Here is a 16,830-nt window from a genome sequence, read left to right as displayed (position 1 = left end):
TTAAATCTTGAACTCAGGACAGACAGGTGCTTGTTTATATTCAGTGTTGCATAGATATTTTACCAATTATCTTGGTCTATGAACATTCATAGGTGCTTGATTTTACATGGATTAAAAGACTTTTGTCTCTTATATGTTTGAGTTTCCCTGATAAATGGAAGAAAGCATCAATAACAATAATAACTTTATAATAATATCAGTAATAATAACTTACATTCACAGTTGTGTGGCACTTTAGAGTTTACACAGTTCTTTTTTATAATAAAGTTGTGGGTCAGGTAGTAGAAAAATATTTTTGCTTTACAGATGAGGAATTAAGTCCTGGATAAACTGAGTAATTTAGTTTAGATTATGCTGGCAGTAAAAGGTAGCTCTGGACTGAGTTTTGAAGGAAACAAGGGATTGAAAGGCTGTGGTGAGTTTTGTGGATGTCAGTTTTATCTCTTCATGTTCCTGGAAGGTAAAGAACTTTTCATATAACCTCTTTTCTCTTCCTTCTTTTGCATTCAGATATGTTTCAGGGAAGTATGTGGTTAAGTTTATTTTTGTTTTTGGAATATTTTCCTCTAGTGTGGTTGAAAGTCCATTGGCCCTTTAGCATAAGGGTTTAGAAGCCCCTTTCTGGTAAGGACCCATGTGACCATAGGTAGGTTGTTGCATGTCTCTGGGACTCAGTTTGCTCATCCATAGTGCAGAATTCTAGTGCCATTTTTGAAGTTCATTCGGTAGTTATTCCAAGAAGGGAGCCTCAATTTCCTCCTCTGTAAAATGGGGTAATAATAGTACTTTCCAGACTTGTTGTGAGAATCAAATGAGACTATACCATGTAACTACTAGCTAGTTATTATTATTCACTGTGCCATACTACCTCTTATGACAGAAGTATAGATATAGAAATTAGTACAAATTGAAATTTTTACTATAATTTTGCTTCATCTAATATGCTAGTATTTAATCCTCTTTTTAAAAACTTCTGTATTGCAGGAACCACATTTTACGATGGATAAAGACTTTAATACTGAACCAACTTCTTATTCTCTTCAAAGTTCTTCAGAACCATTGTTTTCTATTCAGATATTAGAATTCAAAACAAATTTGTTAGAGGCATTAGAAGAATTACGCATGAGAAGGGTAAGTGCTTTTTATTGTTCTGATTATTGTAAGCAAAATATTTGATTTTGATTGTATCTTTCATATCCTCAAATATTTCATTTCCCCTCAAAATTATCTCCTTAAAATATTAGTCCTAACTTAATGCTCTTTCTAGTATGGGTATTCTCTAACGGTAAAGGCTAAAACACAATCATACTTTCTCAATCTGGCTAATTCTGGTGTGTATCTTTCCACTGAACTTCCATATAGGGTCTTTCTACTATGCAAGGTGTTCTTGACTAGGTCTTCTACCTTTTGTCAGCTTATCTATGCAGCGCCTGGGCTATTTATTACTCCTCACTCTTCCTATGTAATTGGCGACTTCCTTCTCTAATCATATATTTCCTGAGCAACATTTTTTATTCCACTATGCAAGTCATCTTTGATTATATGTGGTAGGCTCTACTCATACCATGTCTTTCTTTTGCTCTTTGTGGCACTCAGAATTCTGATGGTTGTGTTCTATGACTTGCTGCTCTATGCTTGTGAGAAGAATAAGGACGTTCGAAAATGGCTTTTTTGTTTCAGGGAGCAACTTGGGATCACTGACTGTATGAGTAGTTTCCCCAAATGCAGCTTCTACTAAGCTAGGCAACATATCACGCATTGGAGACACCAAGGGAAAAATGAAACGGCTTTTCAAAGACATTACATTTTAGCATTCTAAGTTCAAAACACAGGCAAAGCAACCTATAGCATAATTTTGGTCAAGAGGGCACTAGGAATATCAGGAAACACTGCATGGAGGAGATGACGCTTGAGATGAGGTGGTTTAAAATTTTTTCCCACATAATTTTTTTTTTTTTTTTTTTTTTTGGCAATTGGGGTTGTGGCTTGCCCAGAGTCACACAGCTAGAGAGTGTTAAGTGTCTGAGGCCAGCTTTGAACTCAGATCCTCCTGACTCCAGGTCTAATGCTTTATCTATTGTGCCATCTAACCACCCCTTCCCAGATCCATTTTTAAATGGATTTGTAAAAATAGTTTGTGCAGTAGGTGCTTTCCTGTATTCACTAAAGGACAAAAAGAAGGAAAGAAGAAAGGAAGAAGATAATTGAAATGAGTTTCGAAGGAAGCAAGGAGGTCTAAGAGATAAAGGCATCCCAGAGAGAAAGGGCATCCCAGGCAGGGACGCAGCCAGTGTGAAGAATGTTGTGGGTGACAGACAGCAAGAAGGGCAATATGGCTAGACCACAAAAGGTGGGAGAGGGAATAATGGAGAACAGTTTGGAAAAGTAGATTGAAATCTACTGGTAGTGAAGGAATTTTAAAAGCCAAACCTAAAGATCGTGTACACACACACACACACACACACACACACACACACACACACACACACACATGTTTTGTTGAGGCAATTGGGGTTAAGTGACTTACCCAGCCAGGGTCACACAAGTAGGAATCATTAAGTGTCTGAGTCCTCCTGACTTCAGGGCTGGTACTCTATGCACTGAGCCATCTAGCTGCCCCTAAAGAATATATTTTTGATCTAAAAAGCAATTTTTTTCTATATTCTCTCAACAAACATTAAGTACTTGCTCTTATACAGCTAGGTAAATGCTGGAGATACAATGACACAGTCTGCCTCATTACCTCTCTGCTCATTGGGCTGTCTGTATACCTGCCTATCAGAATCTGGAATCATTTCACCATTAGCTGGGGTAAAGCTACCTTGGCTGAAGATTGAATTAGGAGCAAATGAACCATACCTCACACCTCTCTGGCTCTCCAACCCTAGACTTGGGATGTTCTGGACTCCACTCCCTGCCTTTGACTTGCTGGCCCCTTGGGAGGCACTTGCCATCTGTCCTGCCACTGCCTATGCATACTCCAACCCCAACTATTATTCTTGTTTTTACTTCTTACTCTAGTAAGAATGATAATCAAATTAAGAGTCTTCTTGCTCCTAAGAAGGCTCTGAAATTCTTGCTTTGTAGTCTTTAGAATCCTTGTTCTATATTCGGAATCCCAGCCTGTCTAGGTCCTTCCTATACTGCCACCTTTTGCTTCCTCCTACTGATCCATGTTATTCTTATTTCTCTTCTGTCTCTAGCCCAATCAAACTTCCTTTCCAGTGTGTCCTATGGATCCCTTGTTCTTTTAATAACAAACTGCCCACCACATTAAACTTCCTATTTCATGTTCTTCCCTTTCTAAGTTTATTTTGCATGATTTCCTTTTGAACACTTTGCATTCCAACTAAACTTAGTCTTCTCTGAAGCCAGGATTCTATATCTTTGGCCCTTTGTACAGATTGCTTATTCTTAGGTTAAACTCTCTTCTTACTTCTACCTCTTAGAATTTTCAAAATTTAACCTTTATAAGTTCTCTGCTATGAAGAGTTTTCCATTGTGATGATGCTCTTTTTTTTCCTTAAATAATCATGCATATATTTGTAAATTTATGTTATACTTTCTCTCCTGTTCCATAGAAGGTAAGCTTCCTGAGGTCAGAGACTATTTTAAATTTTGTCTTTAGTCCCCAACAGCCTAGCAGCTTGCCCATTATAGGCTTTGACTTCAATTTCCCAAATATCTTCTCTTCCCTATGAAGATCTCACAAAAATTCCCATGATGCCCTCATCATAGTTCCTAAATGATCCTTGAATTAATCATCTTTTGTGTAAGAATTATAAATGTGTGACATTCATACTGACCACTAAAATTTAATTGTACTATGTTTCTCTAGGCTCATGCTTGTCTTGATGCTTACCAGGGGTCTGTTCAGATTGCCTCCCCATACCCAAATAGAGAAAAAATTGCTAAAACAAAATTTTAAAATGTAAAACAAAAAAAAATAATACTCCTGGGAATTGTCATTTGGGATTTCTTTTGGGAGATGACTTGTGTATTCTCTCTGTTTCCACGATTGTCTCTGGTTCTAAGATATATGGGCATTTTTCTTTTAAGATTTCTTGAAATAGGATGTGTAGGCCCTTTCCTTCTCCTTATCACTCTCTCTTTCTCTCTCTTGTTCTCTTCTCTGGTTGTCTCTGTGTCTGTCTGGCTCTCTGTCTCTCTCTGGAATGATTCTGTTTATATTTTCCTTTTTGAGTTTTGTATTATTCCTGGATCTTAGGAACAAGCTAGGAACCTGAAAGATTTCAGTGTTTCTCCTAAGGCAATCCAATTCGCTTTTGGATAGCTCTAATTATTAAGATATTTTCCTTATATCAAGCCTATATTTGCCTCTAGGCAACTTCTAACAATTGCTCCTAGTACTGTCTTTTGGAGTCAGACAGAAGTCTAATCCCTCATTGAGTGACAGAGTCTTAACCTAAAGAGATCAAATTTATTTCTCCAAGTCTTCTCCAGCTTAAATATTCTCAAGGCCCTGGACAGAGCCTCATATTCTCTTGTGAGATCTCTCTAGTTTACAAATGTCTTTTCTTAAACGCATCAGAAAGAACTGAGTACAATCAACTAATGTAGTCTGTCCAGAACAGAATGCAACAGGATTAGGATCTCTTAAGGTGTGCTTTTTTTTTTTTTAAATGCAATGTAATGAAGGAAGATTTTACTGGCTTTTATGGAAGCCAGATTACTCTTTTTACTTATAGTGGGAACACAGTTCACTAAAACTGCCAGTCCTCAGAAGAACTTCTCTTTAGCAATGCTTTCCCCAGCTTGCACTTAGAAAGTTTAGTTTTTGAAGTCAAATGAAAGACTATTTAATCCTATCAAATTTCATCTTATTCAAATCAGTCCAGTATCTTAGCCTTTAAAGAATTCTTTTTGAATTCTATATCTATCTGTATGTATTAACTGTCCCTTCTAGCTTCCTATAATCTTAAAAATTGATAATCATTCATTGATAAAAATATCAAGCATAAAACATCTCTGGGATGCTCCATTGGAAAGCCCATTACAAGTTGACAAGAACTCATTCAGTAATAACTCTTTAGACAGTCATTCAATTCAAATCCATCTAATTGTACTATCAATCCTCTAGCCAATATTTCTTCATCTTTTCCATAAGAATATCATGAAATACTTTATCAAGTGCTTCATTAAACCACATGTCCACTATTCTTCTGAACTGCAGTTTAGCAATTGTGTTAGAAAAAGGAAATAAATAAGGCCATCTCCATGCATGGGATACTCTTTTTTTATTATTGTTAAAGCTTTTTATTTTCAAAACACATGCACGAATAATTTTTCAACATTGATCCTTGCATAGCCTTGTGTTCCAAATTTTCCCCTCCTTCCCCCCACTCCCTCTTCTAGATGGCAAGAAATCCAATATATGTTATACATATTAAAATATATGTTAAATCCAATATATGTAAACATGTTTGTACAATTATCTTGCTGCACAAGAAAGATCAGATCAAAAAGGAAAGAAAATGAATAAGAAAATAAAATGCAAATGAACAACAACAAAAAGAATGAAAATGTTATGTTATGATCCACACTCAGTTCCTGTAGCCCTCTCTCTGGGTATAGATGGTCCTTTTCATCATGAGATCATTGGAACTGGCCTCAATCATCTCATTGTTGTAGAGTCACGTTCATCAGAATTGATCATTATATAATATTGTTGTTGCCATGTACAATGATCTCCTGGTTCTATGCCTGGGATACTCTTGATGAACTTTTATAAATTATTTTCTTTTCTAGATATATACCAACCATGCCTCTAATAGGATGTATAAGAATTTTGCCAGGAATCAAAGTCAAGTTTACTGGCCTTTATCTCCTTCTCAGTTCTTCCGTCCTACCTTTTTTCTTCTTTGGAGTTCTTTAACTAAAAGCTGAGTAATCATATTTAGAGCATGTTGTCGAAGGAATTCTCTTCACCTGTCAGTTGGATTAGAGGGGCTCTCCTTCCAAATTGGCATTCTGTGGTTTTGTTACTTTACCACCTTGTATTTAATGGAATATAGAAATGGTATTTAAGGACATGAAATATGAAATAGATAAGATAAGGTATTTAGATTGGAGCCAACATAGCTTTAAAGGCACTCAGGGATTGATTTTTTTTTAAGATATCATAAGGATGGGAGCAGCTAGTGACTATAGTGGATAAAGCACCAGCCCTGAAGTCAGGAGAACTTGAGTTCATATCTGACCTCAGATATTTAACACTTCCTACCTGTGTGACCCTGGGCAAGTCACTTAACCACAACTGCCTCAGCAAAAAAAAAAAAAAAAAAAAAAAAAAGATATAAAGAGAAGAAAGCTCCAAAACAAGAAAATAGATCATTATTATTTAAAAAAAAAAAAAAAAAAAGATAACTGAGAAGACATCCAACTGGTGACTCATTTGTCTACATTCTCCTACCTCTAAGTTTCTTGAAAGAATAAATTAGCTTTTCAGTTCATAATCTCCAGACATGGAACTTGTCCCAGAATTGCATGAAAGAGCAGCTGTCATCACATTTGGGAAATGGCCCAGCACTTTCAATGATTTTCAAATTTGTTCTTGTTGGGGTTCACCACCAAATGATGGAGTACAGGAGTGCTAACCCCCCCCCCAAACATCAGAGTTTCAGGACTTCTGAATGGGGCACCAAAATGATGGGGTTTTATACCCAAAATGATGGAGTTAGGGAGAAGGGGTTTTGAACACTCAAAAATATTAGAATCATCTCAAAAGAATTAGTAAACTTAGACCTTTTCCAAACAAGAGGAAGAGTGGGCCTAAATCCATAAAGGTTTTTAGCAAGGAAAAGAGTTTTAGCAATTAACAAGGGGAAAGACTAGTTCCCCATCAGAACTCACAGTAATCAGGGGAAAAATGCCATTAAGGTATGGCAAGTTCCTAATGAGTTCCAAGTTAGCTATAACAAGGAGAAAGGATTACACCATTTACTGGGGGGCTAACCCTAAAAAAAGAGTTGGGGTCCTAATAGATATTAGCGGGTATTTACAGTACAAGTAGATCTTTTATAGGGGAAATATAACCTTGGGGATGACATCATAAATTGGTTTTCTGATTGGATATAGTAAGGGGGAAAAGTTATGATGATTTTGTCTGTGCAAGGTATTCTGCAAGGAACAAAAGGCCTACTTAAGAATAAAAGAACTACATAAGGCAGAAGATGATCCTATCAGTGCTCCTCCCTATTTGCCATAGGGAGCATTGTAAGTAGTAAAATTCAGGTTCTTGCCTGATGCCACTCCCTGCCTGGGGTTTTATTCAGCCCCCATCATTGTTCCCAAACACAGAAATCCATCTTTTAAGTCATTTTCTCAATAAGTCTGTGAATATTAGGATTTCAGAAGAATAAAAATAGCAAGACTTGCTATCAGAAAGGCATGTAGTTATTGGCTGCAATATATTTTCAAGGATGACCTAAGAATGGGATGCAAAAATGGGCAAGGATAATAGATGGATGCCTTCAGTATGGCACAAATATCTAAAACATACTAACAGGTTCAGAGGAAAGCCTTCACTATATTAGTAGGCTTTCTTTGAAGGATTTATGAAAGAACATGATCAAGAATTGCACAGAAAAGGAAAATAGGATTAGATTGCCATCTGTGTTGATGAAGAGACTGCTCATATCAATGAGATCATGGATTTATTGAAATAAATGAGTGAACCATTTCTCAGAAGATGAATATGGAGAGAAATCCAAGCACTAAGGACCTATCTGTGAATAATCATAGTTATGGTTTAAAAACCATGATCGGAATTATACACAGCAACAAGAAGATTGTACAATGAATGATTTTGATAGTCATGGCTCTTTTCAACAATGAGATAATTCAGGCCAGTTCCAATGATCTTGTGATGGAGAGAGCCATCTGCACTCAGAGAGAGGACTGTGGGAACTGAGTGTGGATCACAACATAGTAGTTTCATTCTTTTTGTTAGCTTGCATTTTATTTTCTTTCTCATTTTTTCCCTTTTTGATCTGATTTTTCTAGTGCAGCAAGATGATTGTGTAACTATATATGTATATATTGTATTTAACATATATTTTTATCATGTTTAACACTGCCATTTAGGAGAGGGCATTTAGCGCCATTTAGTGCAGGGGAATTTGGGAACACAAGATTTTGTAAGGATCATTGTTGAAAAAATTATCCATGCACATGTTTTAGAAAATAAAAAGCTTTAATTAAAAAAAAAGTTGTGTGTGTGTGTGTGTGTGTGTGTGTATGTATATATGTATATAGAAATATATCCTTTCTTAACTATGGCATACTTGGGGGGTGGGGAGAGAATGGAAAGAGGAGGAATACATCAAAGAATAAAAGGACGATTTACCGGGAAGTAAGGAAAAGATAGACACATGAAAATTTCTTCTATTAATATTTATACTTTCTTGAACTGGTAATTTGTTTTTTATATTTATTATATAAAATATTTTTATATAATTTGTACTCTCCTGATGTTTTGCTAGGCATATGACAGTGTTCTCCTTTGTTTTATTTTGTTTTGTATTCCTTTTCTGTTTTTTGATTTTTTCTTTTTTTTTTTAATAAAAATTAAAAAAAATAAATTTACAGGGTGCAAAAAAGAAAAAAATAAGACAGAAAATGAACAATGACATAAGAGGAGAATCAGGATATGATAGTAACAATTGCTTCATAAAAGTCACAGAGAATTGATAACTGAGGAGTAAAAAATCTTCTCATTTTTCCATTTGAGTGGTGTTCATTATGGAAGGGATTAAAACTTAATTACATGGAGATTAAAGAGTGAATGGATGGATGAGGAAATGAAAGCAGCGGGTATAGAGAACATATTCCACAAATTTAACCATGAATGAGAGGAGAGAAAAAAGTTTGGTTTTTTTCAATGTAGAAGATATATATATCTGGAAGTAATTGAGAAGTAGAGATCACCTACTGGTGATGACTACTTGGTGATTAAATTTTTGTTTGGTGCAACTCATGAAACAAATAAAAGTACAAAATGACTCTTAATCCTGTCTTGCTGCTTATGCTTCTTCAGGGATAGAGCAAAGGAAATGGTGGGAAAGGGACAAAAATACCAAGAATCCATTTTTATATTATCTTTCTATTTTAATTTGATTGTTAATATTTTAAATGTGAGATCCTTGTCCATTGACCAGTGAATGAATGTACAAATTGCTGGAGGAGCTGAATCATAACATCAATATTTTTTGCTAGAAATGAAACCAGAATACAGAAAGAAGTTTGTTTAATGGAAAGGATGGATCGCAGAAACTTCTTTTTTATTATTTATTTATTTTTAATTTAAAAATTGAGTTCTGAATTCTTTCCTTCTACTCCAACTTTACTCATTTGGAAAGCAAGAAATGTTATATCAATTATACCTGTGAAATCATGTAAAACATATTAGCCATGTTGCAAAAAAAGGCTAGAAAAATAAGGAAAGTGGGGGAAAAATATTCTTCAATATGCATTCAGACTCACATCATTTCTTTCTCTGAAGGTGAGTAGAATCAAAAATCCTTCAGAATTGTCTTGGATCATTGTATTGATCATAATAGCTAAGTCTCCACAGTTGTTCACCATGTAATATTGCTATAACTGTGTACAATGTGCTCCACATTTCAGTTTGCATCAATTCATATGCTTTCCCAGGTTTTTCTGAAACTATCCTGCTTGTTATTTATTATGGCACAATAATATTCTATTACATTTATATATTACAACTTGTTTAGCTATTTCCAATTGATGGGTATCCCCTTAATTTCTTATTCTTTACCATCACAAAAAGAACTACTACAAATATTTTTGTATATATATGTCCTTCTCCATTAAAAAAAATCTCTTTGTAATACAGATCAAGTATGGTGTTGCTGGACCAAAGAGCATGCACAGTTTTATAGTTCTTTGCAGATAGTTATAAATTGCTCTCTAGAATGGATGAATCTGTTTATAATTATTACAATTATTTCATGGCGTATCTAGTTATTTCATTTTGCAGTACTTAAAAAAGTGTTTGTAAAAAGATTACCACAAATAATTATAGATTATATATCAGCCTTGTTTGTTGAAGATGAAGAAATATAGAAAATATGTGGAAAAACTCAGTCCTTCCAAATTAAGTCATTATAGGATTATAGGATCTTAAATTCAGAACAGGAAGGGACCTTCCAGACCTTGGAGTAGCTCCTCCTCATGTTGCAAATATATTCTGATATTTGATGACTTTGAAGCAAGGGTGGGAAATAGTGAGGAAAGTTCAAATTATGGGCAAAGCGTGGTTCAGGACAAAGGAACACAAGAGGTCACAGAATTCTAGGTTACCCAGAAGCCACACACTTTTACATAATGAGCACTTTTGTTGAAAAAAAGAAAAGTAAGTGCTAGACATAGTGATTAACAAGTATTATTGTGAAAAATTGAAATAATTTATATTTTAATAGACAGGAAAAAACTTATAATTAGTGTGGGAAATACAGGTACAAATGAACTATTTAAGGAAGTAATGAGAGATTAGAAATGAGAACTGGATATCAGAATTGGCCTTAATATTAACTACAATACATTTAAGTGATATAAATTTGTTGCTGCAATAAGAAGAGCAAAGGAACCTAGGAAGTGCTTTAACAAACATTTGACTTTCCAAGTGGAAAGAAATTGTACACAGAGGAAGCATCAGTTTAGAATATGAACTTGTTTGCAAAATTTTATTAAAAAGGATATCGAACAGATGTACTCATTGTTTCATAAAGCAAAAAGAAACAGTAGATGGTAAAAAAAAATAAAAGCTTGATGAGAAGTTCAATTAAGCATAGACATCACAAGAGGATATAAGAGCAAAAATGGAAGAAGAGCAAACAGAAGAAAAATGGAAAAGATCTGTAAATATTACCATAACAAATAAAAATATTACTATAAAAAACTAAAACAAATTCCATCAAAAGAACAATGGAACCACCACACACAGAGAGGTAGAAATGTCACTAAAATGAACTAAGATGGTAAACTCTGAAATATTGCACAGGTTCCTGCAGAGATCTGTAACCATTCAGAAGAGTCTGACTTGACCATTTCTACAGGAAAGACCAAATGAATGAAGAATGTCTGTTGCCCAAATTATGGCATATATTTGGATAGAAAATCTACAGAACTTGTCTATCAATATAAATACTTGAGAGAGGTAATACAGATATAGTTAAAGAGTTGGTTTTGACATTGACCAGAAAGAGGCTTCTGGGAAATTGTACAGTTCTGTCAGTGGTTTAATTTCAAGTTCCTCAAATGATTCTAAGTTTTCCATAGAAACTAAGAGTTAACTTTCTAATTCCAATGTTCTGTTGATGGTGCATGCAGTGAGACATAGAATACAATAGTCCTTAAAGAACTAGAACTACATATCACAGGGCAATAGAGAAATGAATGGGCTGCAACATGTAAACCAATGAGGAATTTGGAAGATGAATAGAAATAAATGATCATCATGGAAATGTATGGTAATAAGTATAAATGGATTGGTCATGTGGTGAGAATGAGAGAGACAGATGGATAAGCAGAGTGCTTCACTGGCACCCTTGAAATGTCAGGAGAAATTGAAGACCTTGCACGTTGGGTAGTAATTATATGAGAAGACATGAAAAAGAGTGATCTGGGATGGACAGATATGGATGCTTTGTTGGAATAAACTCCCATATTGATAAGATCACAGATCCCTCTGAGTATTTGATTAAGGAATAGAGATAGTGGATGGGAAAGTATTGAAGATGCTTGATAGAAGTAGGGTACATAATTTAAAGGCCAAGACCCTACAGGAGAAGGATGAGATCAATAGCATGGGTAAAGGGGCTAGCCTTGGAGAGAAGGAGAGACAGTTGTTCTTGCGAAAATGATAAAGAGGATGTTTTGAATTGGAGAGAGAGAAGATTGAGGGAGCTCTTGGTAGATGACTTTAATGTTACATCTATTTATGATGGGGGAGAAAGATTCATAAGGTAGATTATAAGAAAGTAGAAGGGCTTATGGAATCCCTCTTACTTTGTAGGAATTTGTGTAGTAAATCCATAGAATAATCCTAGACTATTTAGTACCACTTTCTATCCATAATGGAGGCCTAATTTTAGCATTCCATTTTTTTTTCTGACAGATAGAAGAACATGAGGGCAGGAATGGACTAAAGGCTGAGAGAACAGCTGGAGATCTTAATCTTATGCTCCTAAAATTAGTATTAAAAGGCAGTAGAGTGGTAAGGATCCAGCTGGAAAAATTCTTTGGCAGAAGCAACTGGAGAAATTTTTCATCATTTTAAAAAAACTTTGAATTTGGTTCAGAAAACAGTAAGCCAAAAACAATTTTAAGAAATTCCATTGAATTTGATTTTATTGCAAATAGCTTCGTAATAATGATTTGAATTTTTATTTTTAAAAAATAATTTCTCAAATTTCATTACATTTACTCAAAATTATTTCTAAAGAAGCAGTTAGTACATTTTCATTGGTAAAACTCAGATGCACTCTGTATGACAAAAAGCATGACCCTATTTCAGTTGAATTTTGGAAAAACAATATACTTAAAATAAAAATGTTTTATAATAACAAATTTTTAAAAGTTTTATACATGTGGGCATTTGAAATATTGTATAAAACTATTTTTGTATAAAAGAAGAAATATTGCTATTGTTTTAAAAATATTTTAACCCTCTAATATATGAAATAATGGAAAGTAAATATTTTGGTGACAGTTTGAAGGAAATTCAGCACAACATTCTATAAGATAAAGGTACTTCTATTTTTTCCCCCAAATCATAGATGGGACTAGTAAACACTTTACTATATATATATTTGCGGTGAACTCTGTAGAGCACATCTGGGATAGAAAAAATGGACTTTGGAGTTTCTTTCTTTTGATAATTTATCAGACAAGCTGGCTGGCAGTTTTCCCTCAAGGCTAATATATTTTTGTCTTGTGGTGGCCTACTGCCCTTTACATTTTTAACACAGTATGACCTCTCTATTATATTTGGTTAGAGTGCTACCCTGTAAAAATGACTTTTAAATTTAAAATAATTTTATAGTTTGTTATTTCCTGTTAATATGTACTAGGAAAGAAACTTTTCTATTTATATCATTAAAATGGACTTAAACATTAGGGAATTGAAAGGGTTACTACTGTATTTCTATTTCTAAGTGTTGTATTTATAGGTTATCTATGCTAAATAAGTTTTTGTCATAAACTCTTGAAATTTATTTTGTTGTGATTAATTACAGATTTAGAAGTGAAGTAAAAGTAGCTATCAAATGGGAAATACTTTTATTTAAGCAAATATGCTTCTATGTAACTATTATTTTCTTTAAATATTACATGCAGTGCTCTATTCTATATGTGTTCTAATTTTACAAAGACATGGTATTTTGATTGATTTATATTGATCAACATATTTGTTTAGTATTTATTGTGTGGCTACTAATGTATTAAGGACTATGAATCATATAGAAGAAGTATTATGTAGATCCTTGTCCTCAAGTAACATATAATTTAATTGAAAAGCTAAAACTAACATGAATGATTTGAATGTTTATACTTTTAAAATAGCAATGTATTTTCATTACATTTACTCAAAATTATTTCTAATGAAGCAATTAGTACGTTTTCAGTACATTAACACTATAAAATGGAGAGAATTCCCCTACAGGATAGAGTGGCTGTGAGGATTGAATAAGATATCTGTGTACCTGGCTTATGTTGGCACTACATAAATACTTTTCCCCTTCTCTGGCCCATGAAGTGATTAAGGAACAATAAAGTGATAATTAGTATGTTTTTGATTGCAGGCATGGTAGGAATTATATGATGTAGAGGGAATTAAATTTTTTTTAGGTATGAGCTGGTTTAGAGGTCTACTGAGGTCCCCTGAAATTCTGTTATTCTCAGGTTAGAGGGAAATAGATGAATTTGCATTAGAGAAGGAGGTTTCCTGGGTAAGCTGGGAAAAATTAATCTTTGACAGAAAATTAGGATTTTGATAAATTGGCAGGAGGAAAAACACTGTGAGGGTCTCCATAGGCTGTTATAAATTCAAGCAAAAAATTATAAAGAGTTAACATGATAGGTTTCGTTGAGGTGAAGAGATTGATTCTCCTGGAGAGGAAGTGTTCTTGGTGGATAGAGAACCAGACTTGGGTTAGGGAATTTGGATTTGGGTCCCATTTCAGACATTTAGTAACTATGTGATGACAGGCAAATAACTTAACCTTTCTGCTTCCTCATGAAGACTATTGTGAAAAAAGCTTTTTCCTAAGAGAAGAAAGTAATTTTCCAAATCTAAAATTACCTAAGTGTGAATTATTATCTTTTGTGGGAATAAGATTGAAGAGACAGGGTAGGACCAGACTAAGAAAGCCAATTAGAGAAGTTTAGACTACAGGGATTTAGAGAATCACTATAGGGTCTTGAAATGGAACAACAGGATGAAAATAGTGGTTTGAAATGGACTAGTGTGAATGTAGTATACGGGAAGGGTTGGATAAGGGAAAGACTATAGGTTATAATAATCAGGAGGCTATTGGAGTAATAAAGGCAGAAAATGATAAGGCCCCAGATTAGATTGTGACAGAGGGAAGGAAAAGATACTCTGCGTATATGAATAATCAATAATAATTAAAAACAGGAAAGAAGACATAATAGAAGGCTCAGGCATAGAACACTTTTTTTTTTTTTAACTAACTTTTACATCTCAATATTGTTTTCTTCCTTTAATGAACTAGCTCAGGCACTGACTAACCTTTCCATAAAACCTTTCTTGATACCTCTAGCTTAAAGTGATATCACCTATGTGTAATGTTCTGTTGTCTCCTTCAACTGCCGATAGCTCTCTGGGAGGAGCTCTGCCGTCTCAACTCAATCCCAGACTAGACTCTTCTTCCTCCAGTTAGCCGTCCCAACTCTGTCCCAGAGTAGACTCATTCCTTGCTCAATGTTTCTTCTTTTATCCTCCCAGAGAATGGGTGTGTGAGAACTCAAGGGCTTATGGGAAAATTACTTCAACCAATGAACTTGCTCCTTTTAAAGGTTGTGTAAACTCCTTTTCATATGTAAACTCCTTCTCAGAAGTTCAAAGGGGTAAATTCCCCTTAAAGGCTGGAACCAAAGGTGTGAACTAGAGAATTGTTAAGTATCGATTTAGCACTTAGTAATAACCTAACACCTATGGATCTCTTCATATAGTAGTCTACCTTTTGCCTGCATGTATATATATATATATATATATCAAATATGCATGTTTGATTCCCTCTTTGGCTATATCCTTCAGATAAAATTTTAAGCTTCTTGAGGACAGGGAGGATTGATACATCTATATTCATAGCACCTGGCACAATGTCTTGCACATAGTTGGTGCTTAATAAAGATTTGTTGCTTAATAAATTCCAATGGAATTAATGTGGTAAAATGAAGACTAGTGTTTTAGTTTTTTTAACCTGAACTTTATCATTCTCCCTCAAGTACTGGCAGAGTGATTTATGACAGAGTGAAAGGGAAGGAATTGAGCAAGCTCTGGCACTAGAATGAATACTTGAGTAGATTTTGGGATACACGTTTCTTTCTGAGACTTTCATAATACAATTTCTTTATTCTAGAGAAGATGTACAATAATTTTAAAATGTATTAATTATACTCTATTTGAGGTAACATTTCAAAAGATAAAGACAAATAAACTGGATTTTATATTCCTATTCTTCATATATGTTTATTATCCTAAAAATACTTTGGAACAGTGTTTAAGGTAAAATTCTAGTCTTTAATACAAATATTACATCTTATTTGGAAAGTTATTTTAAGACTTTAAAACTGTTATGCTTATTTGAGAGAGATTTTTTTCCAACTTTAATCAAAAACCAAACCCCTATAAAAGAACAACTATTTGATGGAATTTCATGAAAAATTGAATAGTTCAATTTCGTAGGAGGTATATTATGAGTTTGAAAAAGACAGTACAAGTACCTAGCTGCAGTTTTGGCTGCTTGGGCATGAGCCAGCTGTACTTTGTTCCTAAATCTGTTCAGGGTCAGGAATTGAAGAGGCCTGACCAATGCACAGCCCATCTTGTAAAACTACAGCCTGAAGCAAACACTTTAAAAAAGCATGACACTTTCAAAAGGTTATAACGAGTAAATAAACCATCAAATTACTCCTCTTTTATTGTTTTTGTAAAAACACTTAAATCCTTGTAGTCCTAAGGCATATAATAAAAAAAAAATAAATGGTAGGTTCTGTTGTACTTTATTCAAGTTACACTGGATACTCTTTCTAAATTTATTAACTTTTTTATGGACAACTTAATTTAGTAAACATTTTTAGTACTAACTTTTGAAAGTGCCCTACTAGGTAGATAGAAAAGAGAAAAATAAAATTAAAAAAAAAAAGTAAGATGAGATTTGTTTAAACAAATATAATAGTGGAGGCTAATTAAAACAGGTACTAATGAATTAGCTACTTGTTAGATTTTTTTTTTTTTGTTATGTTGAGAAATATACTGTATTTTACTGTTGGAGAAGATTTCACCCACAAAAATAACAAAAATTTTAGAATAGTGAGATGTAATGCTCTTCTCTAAATTATAATCGTTCTCTGGGAGCAGGTTTCTTGAGGAGCTTCTGGATTCAACCTTAGTTTCAGTTCAGTAATCACCTCAACTTCAGCCAGGAGTTAAAATCTAAATCCTTTATTGTTTCCTTTTAATTCTTGTCTCTTTTCCTGGGGCCCAGTTAGCTTGGTTCCAAGAGCTCCCTCCAAATGTCTCTGAATCCAAAGGTTTGTCCT

The 16,830-nt window shown here is 34.1% G+C and overlaps 1 protein-coding gene across 2 annotated transcripts in view; it reads left to right on the top strand.

Annotated features, from left to right (window-relative positions):
- CCDC73 (coiled-coil domain containing 73) overlaps window positions 1-16,830 on the top strand; it is a 133,044-nt gene that overhangs the window by 18,858 nt on the left and 97,356 nt on the right. For both annotated transcript variants that reach the window (XM_074272547.1, XM_074272548.1), the window contains exon 2: window positions 985-1,131. In XM_074272547.1, the coding sequence (XP_074128648.1) occupies window positions 1,000-1,131 (132 nt within the window). In that variant the 5' untranslated portion in view covers window positions 985-999. The remainder of the gene's footprint in view (window positions 1-984; window positions 1,132-16,830) is intronic.

The sequence above is a fragment of the Sminthopsis crassicaudata genome, chromosome 6 (assembly GCF_048593235.1).
Source record: "Sminthopsis crassicaudata isolate SCR6 chromosome 6, ASM4859323v1, whole genome shotgun sequence".
NCBI classification, from domain to species: domain Eukaryota; kingdom Metazoa; phylum Chordata; class Mammalia; order Dasyuromorphia; family Dasyuridae; genus Sminthopsis; species Sminthopsis crassicaudata.
The sequence above is the reverse complement of the archived record's forward strand: the minus strand, read 5'-3'. Positions and strand labels throughout refer to the sequence as shown.